At 45.4% G+C, this 19,472-nt stretch overlaps 1 protein-coding gene across 1 annotated transcript in view; it reads right to left on the bottom strand.

Moving 5' to 3' along the window:
• Nucleotides 1-19,472, bottom strand: part of MDGA2 (MAM domain containing glycosylphosphatidylinositol anchor 2) — a 353,191-nt gene that overhangs the window by 153,603 nt on the left and 180,116 nt on the right. The window contains exon 3 of the mRNA XM_060269123.2: nt 9,303-9,477. Coding sequence (XP_060125106.1) covers nt 9,303-9,477 — 175 coding nt within the window. The remainder of the gene's footprint in view (nt 1-9,302; nt 9,478-19,472) is intronic.

Below are 19,472 nucleotides of genomic sequence, written 5' to 3'. Positions count from 1 at the left end.
GCAACTGCCCTTCCTGAGGTCAGTCGCCAGCAGCTCCATGGTGGAAATCCAAACTGTGGCTCCTTTTCCCTCTTCCCCACCCCACACGACGGACGGAGAAGGGGCTTATCCCGAGCAGCCTCCCACCTCACTTTTGACCCCCAAGCCTGGCTGAGTCGCAAAAACCATCTCGTGCACGCACACTATGCCAGCTATCTGGATTCCTGGACTGTCCACGGGCCTGATCCTGCCTGTGGGCCTTAGTTTGCCAACCCATGGTGTGGGGGGCTGCAGGGGAGGTTGCCCCGGGTGCAAAATTGTTAGAGGTGCAAAATCATTTCAACACTTGGTGCTGCCTCAACACAGCTACACACTTAGAATCATAGAATCACAGAGTTGGAAGAGACCACAAGGGCCATCCAGTCCAACCCCCTGCCAAGCAGGAAACATCATCAAAGCATTCCTGACATATGCCTGTCAAGCCTCTGCTTAAAGACCTCCAAAGAAGGAGACTCCACCACACTCCTTGGTAGCAAATTCCACTGCCGAACAGCTCTTACTGTCAGGAAGTTCTTCCTAATGTTCAGGTGGAATCTTCTTTCTTGAAGTTTGAATCCATTGCTCCGTGTCCGCTTCTCTGGAGCAGCAGAAAACAATCTTTCTCCCTCCTCCATATGACATCCTTTTATATATTTGAACATGGCTATCATATCACCCCTTAACCTTCTCTTCTCCAGGCTAAACATACCCAGCTCCCTAAGCCGTTCCTCATAAGGCATCGTTTCCAGGCCTTTGACCATTTTGGTTGCCCTCTTCTGGGCATGTTCCAGCTTGTCAGTATCCTTCTTGAACTGTGGTGCCCAGAACTGGACACAGTACTCCAGGTGAGGTCTGACCAGAGCAGAATACAGTGGTACTATTACTTCCCTTGATCCAGATGCTATACTCCTATTGATGCAGCCCAGAATTGCATTGGCTTTTTGATCTACTGCATCACACTGTTGACTCATGTCAAGTTTGTGGTCTACCAAGACTCCTAGATCCTTTTCACATGTACTGCTCTCAAGCCAGGTGTCACCCATCCTGTATTTGTGCCTTTCATTTTTTTTGCCCAAGTGTAGTACCTTACGTTTCTCCTTGTTAAAATTCATCTTGTTTGCTTTGGCCCAGTTGTCTAATCTGTTAAGGTCATTTTGAAGTGTGATCCTGTCCTCTGGGGTATTAGCCACCCCTCCCAATTTTGTGTCATCTGCAAACTTGCTCAGGATGCCCTCAAGCCCTTCTTTTGCTGCATCTCATTACAAAGGGTTTCTCCATGCAAACCAGGAAATGACCACTCCACACATCAGAATGGCTCTTCTTTTCCTATCTCTGCGTCTGTGATCTCCTTGGTGGCACGGCTGCCATTAGGCAGTTGAATCCACATCCATTTTGGAAAATGCATCATTATTTTTTTGTGTGATGTTGGATTAATTGGGCAAAGGCAGATGGTCATTTAGCTAAAAGTATATATTTAATTGCTCGAGAGTCCTAATGAATTTATTTTTTATTTTTATAGGGGTACTTGACTGCTTTCCAATCTTTGAAGCAGTGCAGAATTATTTTAAACTTGTTTTTAAAAGACAAATTAAAAGTTAAAGTGAAGCAGACAGTGGTGGTGGCTGCTAATAGTTGGAGTGTTGGACTCGGACCTGAGAGACCAGGGTTCAAATCCCCACTCAGCCATGAAGATCACAGGTTGATCTTGGGACACTCAGCACCTCTCATCTTAAGAATGTTGTTTTGGAATAAAATGGGGGACTAGGAGAACAATGCACAGGACCTCAAGCTCCTTCGAGAGAAATGTGGCATATCAATGCTAATAATAATCAGGGCAAAAGGAATATATATAGTTGGATCCCTGTTGCTATAGAAGCAGTATATAATTTTATTTCTGACTTTTAGAAGACATCTGAAGGCAGCCCTGTTTAGGGAAATTTTTAATATTTGAAGTTTCGTTCTGTTGTTAGTGTTCTGTTGGGAGCTGCCCAGTGGGTGGGGTATAAATAATAAAATTATTATTATTATTATTATTATTATTATTATTAATTTTGAAAATAAAAATAAAAACAACAGCATGTGCATCCCCCACCGCCGGTCGGTGTGCAAGTCCTCTGCTTGTAGTCACTTTGTAGGAATATTTGGCCGAGATTTGCCCTTTTCTCCTGGAGGTCTTGTTATCATTCTTGCTGTGTTCAACTTTTGCTTCATTTTTTTACGGTGGAGGAAGAGAACTGTCAAAGGCAGGCTAGGTGTGGAGGTGCAGGAGCTGCCAATCAAGATGTCAATCGGAATGGAGGGAGACTGGCTTGCCCTTTGGATGAAAGGGTCAGCCGTGTGCTCAGCATGAGGATCGCTTGATGCCTCGCTCCCTCCCTGCCCTGGGAAAGTATTGGGAGCTGCAAAGAGTTGTCCTGGCCTGGGGTGAAGCCTTGTAAACATTCTGTATCCTGATCTTGCAAGCTGTTGGGATGCAAATGCGACTCACTCCTTGCAAGCCTGATGTTGGAAGCAGGCATTTCACAGGGCCTTTGTTCAAGTCGGAAAGGAACAAACCTGAACCCTCTCCCTGTCACTATAGTTACAGGTGGGGTGATGGGAGATTGTGTCCTCCCTTAAAGAGGTGAGACCTGTTGCGGTGAGACCTGGAGACCAATTCCCTGTGTTGTAGGTGGGTCTTTGTCCATGGAGTTTTCTTGGCAGGGATACTGGAGTGGCTTGCCAGTTCCTTCTCCAGGTGGATCACGTTTAGTCAAAACTCACCACTATGACCTGTCCATCTTGGGTGGCCCTGCATGGCATAGCTCATAGCTTCTCTGAGTTATTCAAGCCCCTTCGCCACGAGAAGGCTGATCGCCGAAGAATTGATGCTTTTGAATTATGGTGCTGGAGGAGACTCTTGAGAGTCCCATGGACTGCAAGAAGACCAAATCTATCCATTCTTAAGGAAATCAGCCCTGAGTGCTCACTTGAAGGACAGATCGTAAAGCTGAGGCTCCAATACTTTGGCCACCTCATGAGAAGAGAAGAATCCTTGGAAAAGACCCTGATGTTGGGAAAGATTGAGGGCACTAGGAGAAGGGGGAGACAAAGGACGAGATGGTTGGACAGTGTTCTCGAAGCTACGATCATGAGTTTGACCAAACTGCGGGAGGCAGTGCAAGACAGGAGTGCCTGGCGTGCTATGGTCCATGGGGTCACGAAGAGTCGGACACGACTAAACGACTAAACAACAACAACATGATTGGTCTGCCACAACACCCGATTGGGAGGTCCCTCAATGTTGGGTTCAATCTGGCCAATGGAACTCAGTCTAAATGGATTGAGGGACCTATATATGCCCATGCATGTAACCCAGAGCTTCAGAACACCCACCCACCTCTCCCTACTTTTAGGCCTTTTGCACTTGACCTTGCTATGCCGTCATGTGTCACCTGTCATTGGGACAGGGACACGGCAGGAATTTCCCCACTTGGCTGACTGGCTGTTGCCATTTGGGTTTCGCCTGCCGCGTAGCAAATCACAACAGCCTGTAAGGTTGTGGATAGGCTCTGGTTCAGGTGCATGGGGGAACGCTCTCTCCATCCCTATGCGAAGGGTATTCCGTTAAAGGAATCCAGGGGCTCAAATGGTTTGGTCAACCCCTGAGAGGAGGACATCTGGGTGGTGGACATAGTCTGTTCCCGACTTTTTGCCTATCTAGGTGTTCACCCAAGGCTGGAACCCTGGGTCAGGGAGCTAGTCGAACCAGTGCCTATGCAACCATTCACCTTCTGTAATCAAGTATATAAACCACGTGTCTGAAATAGTACAGGAGAACAATCCTGAAGCCATTTTGACTCTCCCAAATGGACCTCAAATATTTCTCTGCAAGGAGGAAAGAAATGGGAAAAGCTTTCCAATTTTCCTTGAACTATAGGGGCTTACACCTCCCTGTAGATACAGTCTGGCAAGTACTTTCAATATGCATAAGAGATTCAGGAACTAAGTATCTACCATCTCCAAGGAATGGCCAGGCTACCCAGAAAAGGCAATCAGATAATAAGGCATGATCAGGTATCCTGGCAGATAGGAGAGAATCAACACACTCAAATTTCTGCTGGGGACCACCTCTTTCTCTGATGTATCTATGATGTTTTGTGGGGTGGTCTTGAGCTACAGGGGAGGCAATTTCAAAAGTCTATATAAGAGCTTGCACACCATTGTTCTGGGTTCCTCTCCTCCCTCCCAGTGTGTGGTGAGTGAGGACCCTGTTGCAACAGTTTAATAAAGATCAGGCTTACTAGCCACTTTGCTTCTCAATATTCTCTGGTTGGCCTCTGTTATTTTCTCCTACCGATAGGGAACCTACTTAAGGACTCTTAGATAAAGGAAAAAAGGAGCAGTTTTTCCCCCTTATAACACAGATAAAAGTTTCCCTCTCCCTCTCCCTCTCCCTCTCCCTCCCTCCCTCCCTCCCTCCCTCCCTCCCTCCCTCCCTCTCTCTCTCTCTCTCTCTCTCTCCCTCCCTCTCTCTCCTAAGACTAGAACTTGAAGCTGAACATGGGAAGATTCAGGATGCATAAAATGAAGTCCTTCACACACTACAGAGTTGGACTATGGAACTCCCTCCCACAAGAGGCAGCGATGGTCGCCAAACTAGATGGCTTTAACATGCTTCTGAATCCCAGTTGCTGGAAACCACAGGAGAGGAGAGTTGCTCTTGTGCTTGGATCCTGTTGGCAGGTTTTGGCTAGCGCCTGGTTGGCCACCATGAGAACCGGATGCTGGACTAGCTGGGCCGCTTCTCGTCTGATCCACCAAAGCTGTTCCTATGTTTTTAGCAAAGTTTTTATTTAAATCATTTTGCACATCTTCACCTGCGTCCATGCACACACTCTTTGTGGTTCATTTCAGTCCCTCGTTCTTTGCCCCTCTGTGTTTTTTAAAGAGACGATCTGGTTTCTGATGTACACCATGCCAAACAAGGAATCTCGAAGGGTGTAATGTTATGCGTGATCACACACTTCATCCATCTGCCCTGACACTCGCCAGGAGCCTCGGCTATTATTCAGCATCCAAGTGCATCGGCAAACCAGGCAAGGAAAGGGACGCAAATTAATTGAAGGGGCTGAACTTGTGCTGCAAACTGCCCATGCACTAATTCTGGGATAAATTTGAGAAACGATCTATGTTCCGACTGGCAGGAAGCTGGAACATAAGTCATAGGTCAGTAATGGACAAAATGCAGGGGAGGTGGTCATAACTCCTGGAAAAATAAAACCATAGAGCTGCATGACATTCTATAAATAGGAATTCAGTAAACAGACATTTACCTGCTTGTGCCTGGTGACTCTGCCAGTAGAGCATGAGACTCTTGTTTGTGGGTTTGAGCCCCACGTTGGGCAAAGGAGTCCTGCATTGCAGGGGGTTGGACTGGGTGACCCTTGTGGTCCCTTCCAACTCTACAATTCAATTCTATGAATTCTTGGATTAGGAAGTACCAGATCAGTACACAGAAAATTTCAGGAAGGGGTTCCTCCTCCACTATGTACGAACTACCCTCTGCAAGACCCTTCTTTCAAAAGGGGCATCAGAAGAAGAGTGTTTAGTGAGCACATGGGGAGATGCCCAGATAGTAGCCTTGCAAACGTCTAACAGAGGGAAGCTACTATTAAAGGCCTCTGCGGTTACTGCTCTGCTCAAAGAATACGCAGTGACCGCCCAGTTAGAGTTATGTGAGCAGAATCCCCTGATCTGGACCTTGTGCAGAGAATGAATCGATAAGCTCTCCGCGCCGAGAAAAGACTGCCAAAGTTTAACTGCAAACTGTCTTTAAACATTGTACACAAGATCCCGCTGTAAATAAAAATCAACCCATTGCTCTTAAGCAGCTAGCAACTCAGTCCTGCTTTCTTTAGGTTCTTTCTTTAGGTTCTAACTTGTTAATGTAGTCCAATAAACCTCTTTCTGAGAGAGTCAGATAAGCAAGTTGCTTCCTCAATATCATGGCAGTTTTTGAAACAACCCAGGATCCCGAGGGGAGGGGATACTCCGCCATCTTCTTTCAGCTTTAGCTGCAGAAGCACCTTTTGCACTTTCAACAGTTTTCCACCTAACATTTTATGCACATTAAACTTACATGTTTTACAGACCCTTGTCGAGTTCTTTTCTGCAGCCTTATATGCCTGCACAATTGTGGGAATGTTAGGGATGTGGATTAGGATATATTATTAGATAGATCCTATCCAAGCTTGTGTTAGCAAGCTTCCAATATCAGCAGAGTGACATTCAGGTTTGCTAAAACCTGTGCAATATTATACTTCCTGGCAAAGTCCCCTTTGTCCCTCTTAAAAGAAATACACAACACAGTGTTTATAAAATAAGATAGAGTTTACTTACAGTTTCATCCTGAGTTAACAGCATAATCTCAGAAAGGCAGGCTTGCTTAGAAAAGTTACAGATATATACATGTGGAGACTACTTAGTAAAGTAAGGGTCCATCTGGTCTCTCTCTTGGCTGCAGGCCAAGAGGGAGAACCATCCTGACTAGAGATTCTCTGGAGATGTGTTCCTATCGAAGGAGAGAAGGCTAAGAGAGAGAATGGCTGCTGGCTAGGGGCTTTTGTCCCAGCTAATCCATCTCATTTGCATATCTGGAGGAACAGGAACTTAATCAGGTGTCCCTCCAGGTGAGTTCCTGTTAGTGGGCACTCTAGGAACTGTTGTGACTTGTCTGCCCCAGTGTTCCATCCCACAAAAATAACCTCCCACCCTCATCCGGTGACAGGCGAGGAAAAGACCTTCAGACCTCTGGAACTCAGAAAAAAGAAATAAACAGCGCCTCTGACTTATGAAAATCTTAAGCACTACCTAGATAAAACTAACAGGCTCTCCTAACTTCCAATCTGTGCCACCTGTTCTCCTTATCGCAAGAGAAACCGGGTGTCAAGGAGCTGACAGGCAAACCCGGGTCATCCACAGGGCGGGGGAAGCACAGGAGGCATGGAATGCAATTAGCTTTTTATTAACAGAAAACAACAACACAGTCAAGTACTCTGGTTCATCTGAATCTGAGACATTGCTGAAGCTGCTCACTGGCCCTTCCCTTCCCCCTCTAGCCTCTCACAAGCAGACAAAGGCTGTGTCAAAGGGTGAGCTCCTCCTCTGGGCTTGTCTGGCCCATTGCTCAGCCACCTGCAAAACTCTCCTGGATTGGGGTGTCAGAGAGGGAGGAGAGCCAGCAGGACTGGGACTGTTCTGCCGCTGGGTAGAAAGAGCAAACTCTTACTCCTCTTTGTCCAAATCTGCGCTTGCACTGTGACTCTCAGCCTCTAACCCTGTCCAGGGAGGGCCTCCTTCTCCTGACACCCCCCCCCCCCGATCACTAAAAACCCCTTCTTCTAGTTACCTCCCAGCTCCTCCCTTGCCCAGACTGCCCTTCAGTGTCCCACCGCCAGGATCCGGGATCTAAGCCATGGAGGCATGTTCTGTTTGCAGACCTTCAGTCTGTCAAGTCACCACCTGCAGCCTAAAGTGGTACAGTCCCAGCCCAGGATGGCTCCCTCCACGCGAGTTCAGCCCCGGTGACCTCGCTCGTAACCATTGCCACATGCCACGCGATTCCTGGCCTTGGGCGTTTGCCAGGATCAGCCCCGTAAGAAGATTAAGAAAACACATTTGCCATGCATCTGTTAAGACTCCTTTTGTTCAAAAGCTAGTCAACTTCTTTTCTGAGCAGAGAACAGAACCATGACTAGGATTCCTTCTTTCAAAAGATAAGACGGCCATTCCCCCCCCCCCATAAGCTGATTTTCCTTTATACAATGTAGATAATTCATCTGCCACTAGGTCAAATTTCCTTTCCAGGGAAAGTATAAAACGTTCCCCATCAGCACCCTCGGGTAGAGAGAGAAGAGATAGCAGCAAATGCTTTGAGCATGCTGAGATCTTATATATCTGCCTCATACTGAATGTCTTTGCTATGACTTTCTCCATGCTGTGTGTGACTTAAAGCGGCAGAAGATCATAGCATCAGAACTGAAGAGTTGCAAATAATCCAAGGAGTAATCTAGTTCAGCCCTATGCAATGCAGCCCAAAAGGGTGGAATACATTTTCTTCCAGGATAGCTAGTTCCCCATATCTGAGATTCCTGCATTGTAGGGGGTTGGACTAGATGACCCTTGGGGTGCCTTTTAGCTCAACAATTCTATGATTCTATGTTTCTATGAACTGTGATATGAAAATGCACTCAAAGTTATACACAAATTATGCATATACCCATTATTGTTCAGTGGAATGACTAAAAACGTATCAGCTATACATAGCTGCCAAGTTCTCCCCCTTTTTTTTTAAGGGAAATTCCCTTATGCTGAATAGGCTTCCTCGCGAGAAAAGGGAAAACTTGGCAGCTATGGCTATGTGCTGTTGATAAGCTATGTTTAAGGCCATTGGCTCACTTATCCACATGTGGTGGCAATGCCCCAAAGTCTTCCTGTTTGGGGGAAGGTCTTTCATGAAGCAGGCCTTATCACAGGCATCCCTAAACTTCGGCCCTCCAGATGTTTTGGACTACAATTCCCATCTTCCCCAACCACTGGTCCTGTTAGCTAGGGATCATGGGAGTTGTAGGCCAAAACATCTGGAGGGCCGCAGTTTGGGGGTGCCTGCCTTATCACAAAACAAGATATCCCCTTGGTTCCTAAAATAGCACTTATATCATATTATTCAGTAACTGCTGAACACCTTTCCCACAAGGATCTCATTATTCACCAAATGGCTACAGCACAGTATACTATTGCAAGGGATTGGAAGGCCCTAAATGCAGGCCTGTTTGAGATCTGGACCTCACAACTCTGAGATGCAATATTACTAGACAAACCTACAGCCCATGTCCGAGAGAGTGGAATAAACGAGAAAACCACTACTTTTCAATCCACCCGGCACAGTTTTATTACATATGCAACATTGTCAGAACATGCTTATTGGTGTTCACCAACACATGGCAACTTATGGAACAATACCATTGTCTATAACCAGTTAAATGCAATAAAATCAACATTTGGTGCTTTTGTTGGGAGTGGGATTGTTGAATATCGGTTGCTGCTTCTCGTATAAATAAGTGAAAACAATAAAATAGTTTTTTTTTGTTGCGTTCAAATGCTAGAAAACTCTGCCAGCCACCTGCTTGGCATCCTGCCTGGTCAATCTCTCTCTTCCCTCCAGGCTGCCAACCACGGCATTTTGACGCTCAACCACAACAGAGAAAAGAGCAGCCGAGGGGCTTCCAGAAGCAGGTACTTACAGTACACGTCGACCCTGATTGATTTGATCGCTGGCGAGCCCAAGCCATTCTCCGCCTTGCAGTAGTAGCGGCCCCCTTGGTGTCGCTGGATGTTGGCGATCCTCAATGTCTCGTTGAAGACGCTGGAATCTTGAAACCGGTCAGATGCACTTCCTGCTGTTTTGGTCCACCTGATCTGAGCAAGCATCAAAACAGGTTGTTACTTTAGCATGCCCATTTGTGTGGTGGAGCTAGGGCTGCTTTCTTAAGACACAGAAAAAGAGAGACTCTGATTTTTCACCAACCATCAAAACTGGTTGAGGTTCAAGGGGCTACCATTAGTATATAAAACCCTTAACAACTTGGGGCCAGTTTACCTGCGAGAACACCTTGTTCTGTATATGTCTACTTGACTGCTTTGATCTGAGGAACTGTCACAAGTGTCACACCCTCGTACCTACGGGACCGCCTCTCCTGGTATGCCCCACGGAGGACCTTAAGGTCCACAAATAACAATATTCTGGAGATCCCGAGCCATAAGGTGGCTAGATTGGCCTCTACTAGGGCCAGGGCCTTTTCAATATTGGCCCCAACTTGGTGGAACGCTCTCTCACAGGAGACCAGGGCCCTGCGGGATTTGTCATCTTTCCGCAGGGCCTGCAAGACAGAGCTGTTCCGCCCGGCCTTTGGGTTGGACTTAGTCTCACCCCTGTGTTTTCCTTCCTCATGGCTTGGATTTATGGACTACTTAAAATCAAGCTGCATTTTAAACTTAAATTTTAAATTTTAATACTGTATTTTAATCAATTGCTTTTTATGTTTTATTGTAATTTTATTGGTGTGAGCCGCCATGAGCCCGGTTTTGACTGGGGAGGGCGGGGTATAATTAAAAATTTATTTATTTATTTATTTATTTATTTATTTATTTATTATTATTATTAACATCCGTAAGAAACTGATCTTTTAAAATTTTAAATAGTTCAGCTGGAATATCATCACTCCACTGGCCTTGTTATTAGCAGTGCTGTTAAGGTGCTACACCCAATATGCCAGCAAGTTTGGAAAACTCAGCAATGGCCAGAGGATTGGAGAAGATCAGTCTACATCCCAATTCCAAAGAAGGGCAGTGCCAAAGAATGATCCAACTACCGCACAATTGCGCTCATTTCACACGCTAGCAAGGTTATGCTTAAAATTCTACAAGGCAGGCTTAGGCAGTATGTGGACCGAGAACTCCCAGAAGTGCAAGCTGGATTTCGAAGGGGCAGAGGAACCAGAGACCAAATAGCAAACATGCGCTGGATTATGGAGAAAGCTAGAGAGTTCCAGAAAAACGTCTACTTCTGCTTCATTGACTATGCAAAAGCCTTTGACTGTGTCGACCACAGCAAACTATGGCAAGTTCTTAAAGAAATGGGAGTGCCTGATCACCTCATCTGTCTCCTGAGAAATCTCTATGTGGGACAAGAAGCTACAGTTAGAACTGGATATGGAACAACTGATTGGTTCAAAATTGGGAAAGGAGTACGACAAGGTTGTATATTGTCTCCCTGCTTATTTAACTTATATGCAGAATTCATCATGCGAAAGGCTGGACTAGACGAATCACAAGCCGGAATTAAGATTGCTGGAAGAAATATCAACAACCTCAGATATGCAGATGACACAACCTTGATGGCAGAAAGTGAGGAGGAATTAAAGAACCTTTTAATGAGGGTGAAAGAGGAGAGCGCAAAATATGGTCTGAAGCTCAACATCAAAAAAACCAAGATCATGGCCACTGGTCTCATCACCTCCTGGCAAATAGAAGGGGAAGAATTGGAGGCAGTGAGAGATTTTACTTTCTTGGGCTCCTTGATCACTGCAGATGGTGACAGCAGTCACGAAATTAAAAGACGCCTGCTTCTTGGGAGAAAAGCAATGACAAACCTAGACAGCATCTTAAAAAGCAGAGACATCACCTTGCCGACAAAGGTCCGTATAGTTAAAGCTATGGTTTTCCCAGTAGTGATGTATGGAAGTGAGAGCTGGACCATCCAGAAGGCTGATCGCCGAAGAATGGATGCTTTTGAATTATGGTGCTGGAGGAGACTCTTGAGAGTCCCATGGACTGCAAGAAGATCAAACCTATCCATTCTTAAGGAAGTCAGCCCTGAGTGCTCACTGGAAGGACAGATCCTGAAGCTGAGGCTCCAATACTATGGCCACCGCATGAGAAGAGAAGAATCATTGGAAAAGACCCTGATGTTGGGAAAGATGGAGGGCACAAGGAGAAGGGGATGACAGAGGACGAGATGGGTGGACAGTGTTCTCGAAGCTACGAACATGAGTTTGACCAAACTGCGGGAGGCAGTGCAAGACAGGAGTGCCTGGCGTGCTCTGGTCCATGGGGTCACGAAGAGTCGGACACGACTAAATGACTAAACAACAACAACAAGAAACTGATCTCTTAGCGCGGCAGGACCTACACTTCAGAACTCCCTGCCTATTGATATTGGGCCGGCAACTTCACTGTACTGTGTTCGGCACCTGCTGGAAACGTTTTTGCTTAGACAAACCTACCCAGACATGTAGACATGTTGCTGTATGTTTAAACCTGTTTCTAGCATACTGCTGTATAGTCTGTGGCTATGGGAGAAGGAGGACCTTTTAGGGGCATTGATGTCACCAGGCTGGACAATGTCTTGATATATGGTTCAATCGCGTGATAATGGTTTTGTGATATTTGGCATGGTGATACATCACGATGTGTGCATGTGCTGTGTAAAAAAATTGTGATGTGAGGAAGAGGAAAACTGTGAAGCCGTACATCACTTCTCTTGTGATTCCTGCCACCCCTACTGCCCTGAACTATTAAATAACAGTTGTAAAAATAGGTGAAAGCTAAGTAACCACACATCAGTTTTAGACCCCTAAGTAGTAGCATATGCCAGGACAATACCCCATTAGGTCCATCCTTATTTCAGACAATGTTGAAAACTAGGCATCACCTAGGACTAGTTGTGACCCTTCCAGGTTCTCTATATGTGTAAATAAACCATATTTATTGTGAAGACCCCACAATCTCGCTGTGCCTTATTCCCAAAACGAAACACAAACTCTGGCTGCGTCCCTGCAACTCCTGGAATCTCGCACTGCTCAGAGATTGGGGTAGCATGCAACCATATGAGGAACCTGCTGGAAGACCCTCCAAGTACCCCTATATTCCAGGGATGGTCCCAGATTTACAGAAGCTGCCCCGGTTTCTGATTTGACCCTGGAATGTCCCGCTTTTCCTTAGGACGACCTTATTTTCATTGGAGAAATGTTGGAGGGTATGGAGTTATCCGACCCCTGAGCCGTCTGAAGGCAATCCTGTAAAGGGAAGGGTGTTCAATGTTTGGGCTGGGTGTTCATCAGTATGCGGATGATACCCAGCTCTACCTCTCTTTCAAATCAGAACCAGTGAAGGCAGTAAGGGTCCTGTGTGAGTGCCTGGAGGTGGTTGGAGGATGGATGGCAGCTAACAGATTGAGGTTGAATCCTGGCAAGACAGAAGTACTGTTTTGGGGGGACAGGAGGTGGGCAGGTGTGGAGAACTCCCTGGTCCTGAATGGGGTAACTGTGCCCCTGAAGGACCAGGTGCGCAGCCTGGGAGTCATTTTGGACTCACAGCTGTCCATGGAGGTGCAGGTCAATTCTGTGTCCAGGGCAGCTGTCTATCAGCTCCATCTGGTACGCAGGCTGAGACCCTACCTGCCTGCAGACTGTTGAGCCAGAGTGGTGCATGCTCTAGTTATCTCTCGCTTGGACTACTGCAATGCGCTCTATGTGGGGCTACCTTTGAAGGTGACCCAGAAACTACAACTAATCCAGAATGGGGCAGCTAGACTGGTGACTGGGAGCAGCCGCCGAGATCACATAACACCGGTCCTGAAAGACCTACATTGGCTCCCAGTACGTTTCCAAGCACAATTCAAAGTGTAGGTGCTGACCTTTAAAGCCCTAAATGGCCTCGGTCCAGTATACCTGAAGGAGCGTCTCCACCCCCATCGTTCTGCCCGGACACTGAGGTCCAGCACCGAGGGCCTTCTGGCGGTTTCCTCGTTGCGAGAAGCCAAGTTGCAGGGAACCAGGCAGAGGGCCTTCTTGGTGGTGGCGCCTGCCCTGTGGAACGCCCTCCCAACAGATGTCAAAGAGGAAAACAGCTACCAGATTTTTAGAAGACATCTGAAGGCAGCCCTGTTTAGGGAGACTTTTAATCTTTAATCGATTATTTTATTCTTCTGTTGGAAGCCGCCCAGAGTGGCTGGGGGAACCCAGCCAGATGGGCGGGATATAAATAATAAATTGTTGTTGTTGTTGTTTTTGTTGTTGTTGTTACTATTACTATTACAGTATTATGTTTTCATATGTGTTGGAAGCTGCCCAGAGTGGCTGGGGAAACCCAGTGAGATGGGCAGGGGAAATGTTGGAGGGTATGCCTGCTGGATCTAGCCCAGCATCCTGTTCTCAAGATGGCCAACCAGATGCCCATGGGAAACCTGCAAGCAGGATTTGAGCACAAGAGCAACTCTCTTCTCCTGTGGTTTCCAGCAACTGATGTTCAGAATCATCACTGCCTCCAACCATGGAGGCAAACTATCGCCATTTTGGACTGAGCTGAGTCCAGCCCGTATATTCCACCTACATCCTCAGGACGTGAAGACGGTAAACAAGTCACAATGCAAATATCAATGTCTCTATATAATTCAATTGTCAAACCCCATCATAAAAAGCAATAAAATAAGGAGCACAGCAATAATGGTATTCAAACCAGCATGCGTTGCTAGCCATAGATGTTCAAACATTTCCACTAAACCTCTCATCTGCATCTAATTGTCTGTTTTCTAGAGATATTGAAGAACACTGTCTGCAAATCACCACATATTTAAGCATGCACAATAATCTTAGGGAACAGGTTTTGGAAACCGTAAAAAACAAAAACACCCACCCATTTATTTTTCAAAAGAGATGAAAGCCATTTTCACAGCATCCAAGTAGAATCTGTACACTTCAGCCAATATCCTGCCTATTTTTAATATCTCAGCTAGACAAGGGGAGGAAAAGAACAGAAGGAGATGGCGGGCAGGGGCAGGCATGATATTTATTATTTATTTCATGAAATTATATGCTGATGAATTGTGCAGGGGAAACTTCCAAGCAGTTTTTACAAAAAAGACAAAAATAAAATAAAATCATCCCTAAAAAATTTAGAGCCATAATTCAAAACGTACAAATAATAAAAAAGCATGATAGAATAGACTAAAAGAATTTAAAACACATAGAAACTTTCTAAGCATCTGGGTAGGTTTGTCCGCCAAAAAGAATAAAGTGAAGGCGCCTGCCTGATATCATGAGGCAGGGAGTTCCAAAGTTCCAGTGCTGCCACACTAAAGATTAAGTTCTTACAAATGCAACGAAGGTATTATGTGGCAGCTGTAAAAGTGCCAATTCTGCTGAGAGGGCACATGTTGGGTAAGGAGATCTTGTAGGCAAACTGGTCCCAAGTTGTGAAGGGCTTGGTATACCAAGAGTAACGGCTTGAACTCAGCCCAGTAGCAAATCAGCAACCAGAGTACTGTAGATCTCTGAGCACGGGTGTACAAGGCCTGTCAGCAATTGTTTATCTTTATTTATATTAATATAAGGAACCAGAAGAGGGTATGGAGGGAAGTCCAGAGATATAAAGAATCTCAAAGAGGAGGTCCGTGAAAAGGCACTTGTATAAATTTATATTTGGTAGAAATGGGAGGTAATGACTGTTTTCATTTGTGAAAATGTGACAGTGAAAAATTAATAAAAAAATTATTTACCAAAAAAAGAAAAACCAGTGAGCCCAAGATGATCATATAGATGTCATATAGAGGAGGGAGAAAGGTTGTTTTCTGCTGCTCCAGAGAAGCGGACATGGAGCAATGGATTCAAGCTACAAAAAAGAAGATTCCACCTGAACTTCCTGACAGTAAGAGCTGTTCGACAGTGGAATTTGCTGCCAAGGAGTCTGGTGGAGTCTCCTTCTTTGGAGGTCTGTAAGCAGAGGCTTGACAGACATATGTCAAGAATGCTTTGATGGTGTTTCCTGCTTGGCAGGGGGTTGGACTGGATGGTCCTTGTGGTCTCTTCCAACTCTACGATTCTATGATTCTATCATGCCTACAGGCAACAATAGCACAGCCATCTTGGAAACGGGCAGCACGCTCTGGACTTAGAAAGTGGTGCATTTTGCTGCAGGGTTTGTGGCCAATGTCTGCTCCCAAATGCCCTTCCAAATGCAATGGAGGGGAGCTGCCAATGTCTTTCCAGAGCTGTCAGATCTCTCAGAGCTTGGACTGGCAGCTGCCCCCCCCCATCCCGGACACACTCGACAATACAAGCACCATCTGTCAGTCCTTCCCCAACCGAGCAGATGTGTTCTGTCAAGAAAACTCGACGTACACGCGAGACAGACAGACTTAGCACAGATATATTTCCCCCATCTCAGACTGTCAGCATTTTTGTATTATTAGACTCCTGCCAATGAGGAGCTTTAAATCATTTGTACAAGGAATGTGCCACTGGGTAAATGCATGATAGGAGGTCAAATTGATTGTTTTCTCCCTTCCCCTTCCTGCTTTTACTTTTTATATATATTTGCATATATTTCCAAATGTCACACATCCTCTCTTCTTGTCTTATACAATATTTTGGCTATAAGCCAAGGACTTCCATCAACAACGTCTAATGATTTTCAATCTTCCTCACTTATCTTGCATTTCATTATTTTCACTATTACTTTTACTAATCCATAACTAATAATCCTTTTCGTAAATTTCCCCTGCAATATTTCATATAGTCCTCCTTACAAAACTTTTTGCAATCCTACTAGCATAGTCTGTTGATTACAGTTGATTTTCAAATAGTTCACATGTTTACTCCACTCTTCTAGGAACCTCTGATCCCGCTGGTCTCAAATTCTCCCTGTCATCATCTTATCCAATTCTGCGTAGTCCATTAATTTCATCTGCCACTCCTCTTTCATTGATAATTCTTCTTGCTTCCATTTCTGTGCCAACAAGACTCTTGCAGCCGTTGTCAAATATAAAAACAATCTGTTATCTTGTCTATTAATATCCTCACTTATAATACCAAGTAAAAATGCTTCTGGTTTTTTTTTTAATGAATGTATATTTCAACATCTTTTTTATCTCATCATTTCCCAGAAGCTTTTCACTTTCTTACATTCCCACCACAAATGGTATAAGTTCCTTCTTTTTTGGTATAAGTTCCTTCTTTTTCCTTACATTTCCAACATTTATCACTTGCTTTATCCATTTTAGCTAATTTCACTTGTGTAATATATCCTCTATACATCATTTTCATCACATTTTCTTTCAGAGCATTGCATGCTGTAAATTTTATTCCTGCTTTCCACAATTTCTCCCAATCTTTTCGCTGTATATTATGCCCAAAATCTTTGGCCCAATGTATCATAACAGGCTTTACCTCTTCATCTTTCAGGTGCCATTCCAACAGAAATTTAGATAATATTTTACAATTATTATTTAATATTTCCATTTCAAATTTTGATTTGTTGTAACCAAATCCATTTTCCTTTAAATCCTCTTTAAATATTTCATTAATTTGGCGATAGTGCAACCAGTCATTCACATATTCTCCCCTTCCTGCTTTTACATTAGAAAATGCATCCTTCGTTGCATTTATTCTCGGGAGCCAATATTTGGAATCATCATTGCGCCTTTTGAGATTAGCCAGCCAAGAAGGATGGAGCGGATCATATGACATTTGATATACATATATGTATATACAGTCGTACCTCAGGTTACGAACCCCTCGGTTTGCGAACAGTTCGGGTTACGAACTGCGCAAACCCGGAAGTGTTTTCGCCGCGCGCACGTGGTCTGCGCATGCGCAAAGCGTGAAAATCGTGGAAATCGTTTTAAATCGTGGAAATTCGGTTTACGAACTATTCGGGTTACGAACTGCGATCCGGAACGGATCGCGTTCGTAACCCGAGGTATTACTGTGTTTGTGTGTGTGTGTGTGTGTGTGTGTGTGTATATATATATATATATATATATATATATATATATATATATATATAATGCCCAAATGGAAAAAAAAAAGGAAATGCATTCCAACTGGATGTTGGAGCTAACATAAAATGTATATAAAAAGAAAAGGGGAAGAACACCAGTTATGAAGGGCAGTGGTGTAGCATGGGGTGACAGGGGGGCCGTGGCCCCAGGCGCAAATTTCTGAGGGGGTGCAATCAGGGGCCCCCCACAGGTGCCAGTTTCTGTGGGGATCCCTGCCCTGGCAGAGCAGCCTAAGTCCACAGTAAGTGGGTGCGGGTGGAGATGGACAAGAGGTAACCCCAGCACCGCAGAGCCCAGTGCTCTTCTCTGTGGGTGTCAGAGGGATTTGTCCCCCAAGGGCTGTGTTGGCCAGCCAGGCTCCCCACTGTATGGGCAGGCAGGCAGTGCAGTGCGGCCTTGCTTGGCTCCAGTGGGGAGGAGCACAGGCAGCGTCCATGGCTTCCCTGCCCCGGGCACTGGCAACCCACAGTATGCCACTGACAATGGGAAGATGAGAAGTTGCCTTGAGTCAAACTACTGTTCCATCGAGCCCAGTGTTGTCCACTCTATCATGACTGGCAGTGGCTCTCCAGAATTTTGCAGACATCCCTTCCCTTTCCTGGAGGTGCCATGGACTGAACCTCTGCATGAAAAGTAGCTGCTCTACCTCCGAGTCTTTGGGTGGTCCCATGTCCTGGTCCACATGCCACGTGAGCCACTGAAGAGCTCCAGGACCAGATGATTGCTGAAGTCCCACCAGAAAAAGCTCATTGTGCACAACACACATGGTCTCCCTTTGCAGAACGCAGAAGTTTGAACTCCACGAGGAACCACTGCAGCTGCTTCTGATTCATTCCTTCAGTTTGCCAGGCACTATTCCGCATTAAATGTGAAGATGTAGCTTCTGCCGTGAGCCTTGTAAAGGGGGGGGGGGGAGAATGATGAAATATCACTGTCTCCTATTGAACTTTTGCAAATTGCCACGTCTGCGCTCCACTTCCACGGCCTGAAGCAGCAGGCTGCTTAGTTTGCAAGGCACCAAAGACTTCCATTTAGCATATTTTGATCGGAAAGGGCAGGATTGTTTGCTAGTGCTGATAGGCTGACACCCCCAGCCCGATCCATAAACAGAGAAGAACATATAGGAAGGGAGGGGGACCCAGCGCACCTTGCCTGTGGGGCAAATTACAGGTTTCACTGTAGACCCATTTGTAAATACTTGCAGGAGGTGGATTTAAATTTTTATTGTGCGGCAGGAAGTAACTTACTGGCCACCCACAGAGTCCGGAAAAATGTATAGGATGCAGCTCCTCATTTGAAAGAAGGCAGCAGAGTAATGAATATGCAAGGGCAGGATGGAAATCCTGCCTTGGTACCTTATTTCATATGCTAATAGCTGAGAGACGCAGAGAAAAGCAGTCTTGGTCATCTACAGCTTAGAACAAAAAAAATGTGAATATCAAATAGTTTGCAAGATAATCACCCGAGAGCAAGTCCCCCAGTTGATAATAATGATAGTTTAAAGTAAAAGCCGGCATGATAGAAGTTTGCAAAAATCATGCATAGCATGGAGAAGGGGAAGAGGGAAAAGTTTTCCTTCCTCTCACATAACACTAGAATTTGTGGACATGCAATGAAGCTGAAGGTTGGAAGACTTCATGCAGTGGGAGAACTAACTCCAACAGGGATGACCCCCAATCTGGTTGGCTTTGAAAGTTGTTTTTGTTGTTTAGTCATTTAGTCGTGTCCGACTCTTCGTGACCCCATGGATCATAGCACTCCTGTCTTGCACTGCCTCCCGCAGTTTGGTCAAACTCATGTTCGTAGCTTCAAGAACACTGTCCAACCATCTCGTCCTCTGTCGTCCCCTTTGCCTAGTGCCCTCAATCTTTCCCAACATCAGGGTCTTTTCCAAGGATTCTTCTCTTCTCATGAGGTGGCCAAAGTATTGGAGCCTCAGCTTCAGGATCTGTCCTTCCAGTGAGCACTCAGGGCTGATTTCCTTAAGAATGGATAGGTTTGATCTTCTTGCAGTCCATGGGACTCTCAAGAGTCTCCTCCAGCACCATAATTCAAAAGCATCAATTCTTCGGCG

This window comes from Zootoca vivipara, chromosome 1, assembly GCF_965207765.1.
Source record: "Zootoca vivipara chromosome 1, rZooViv2.hap1.1, whole genome shotgun sequence".
NCBI lineage: Eukaryota > Metazoa > Chordata > Lepidosauria > Squamata > Lacertidae > Zootoca > Zootoca vivipara.
This window is presented reverse-complemented; position numbering and strand designations above follow the sequence as displayed.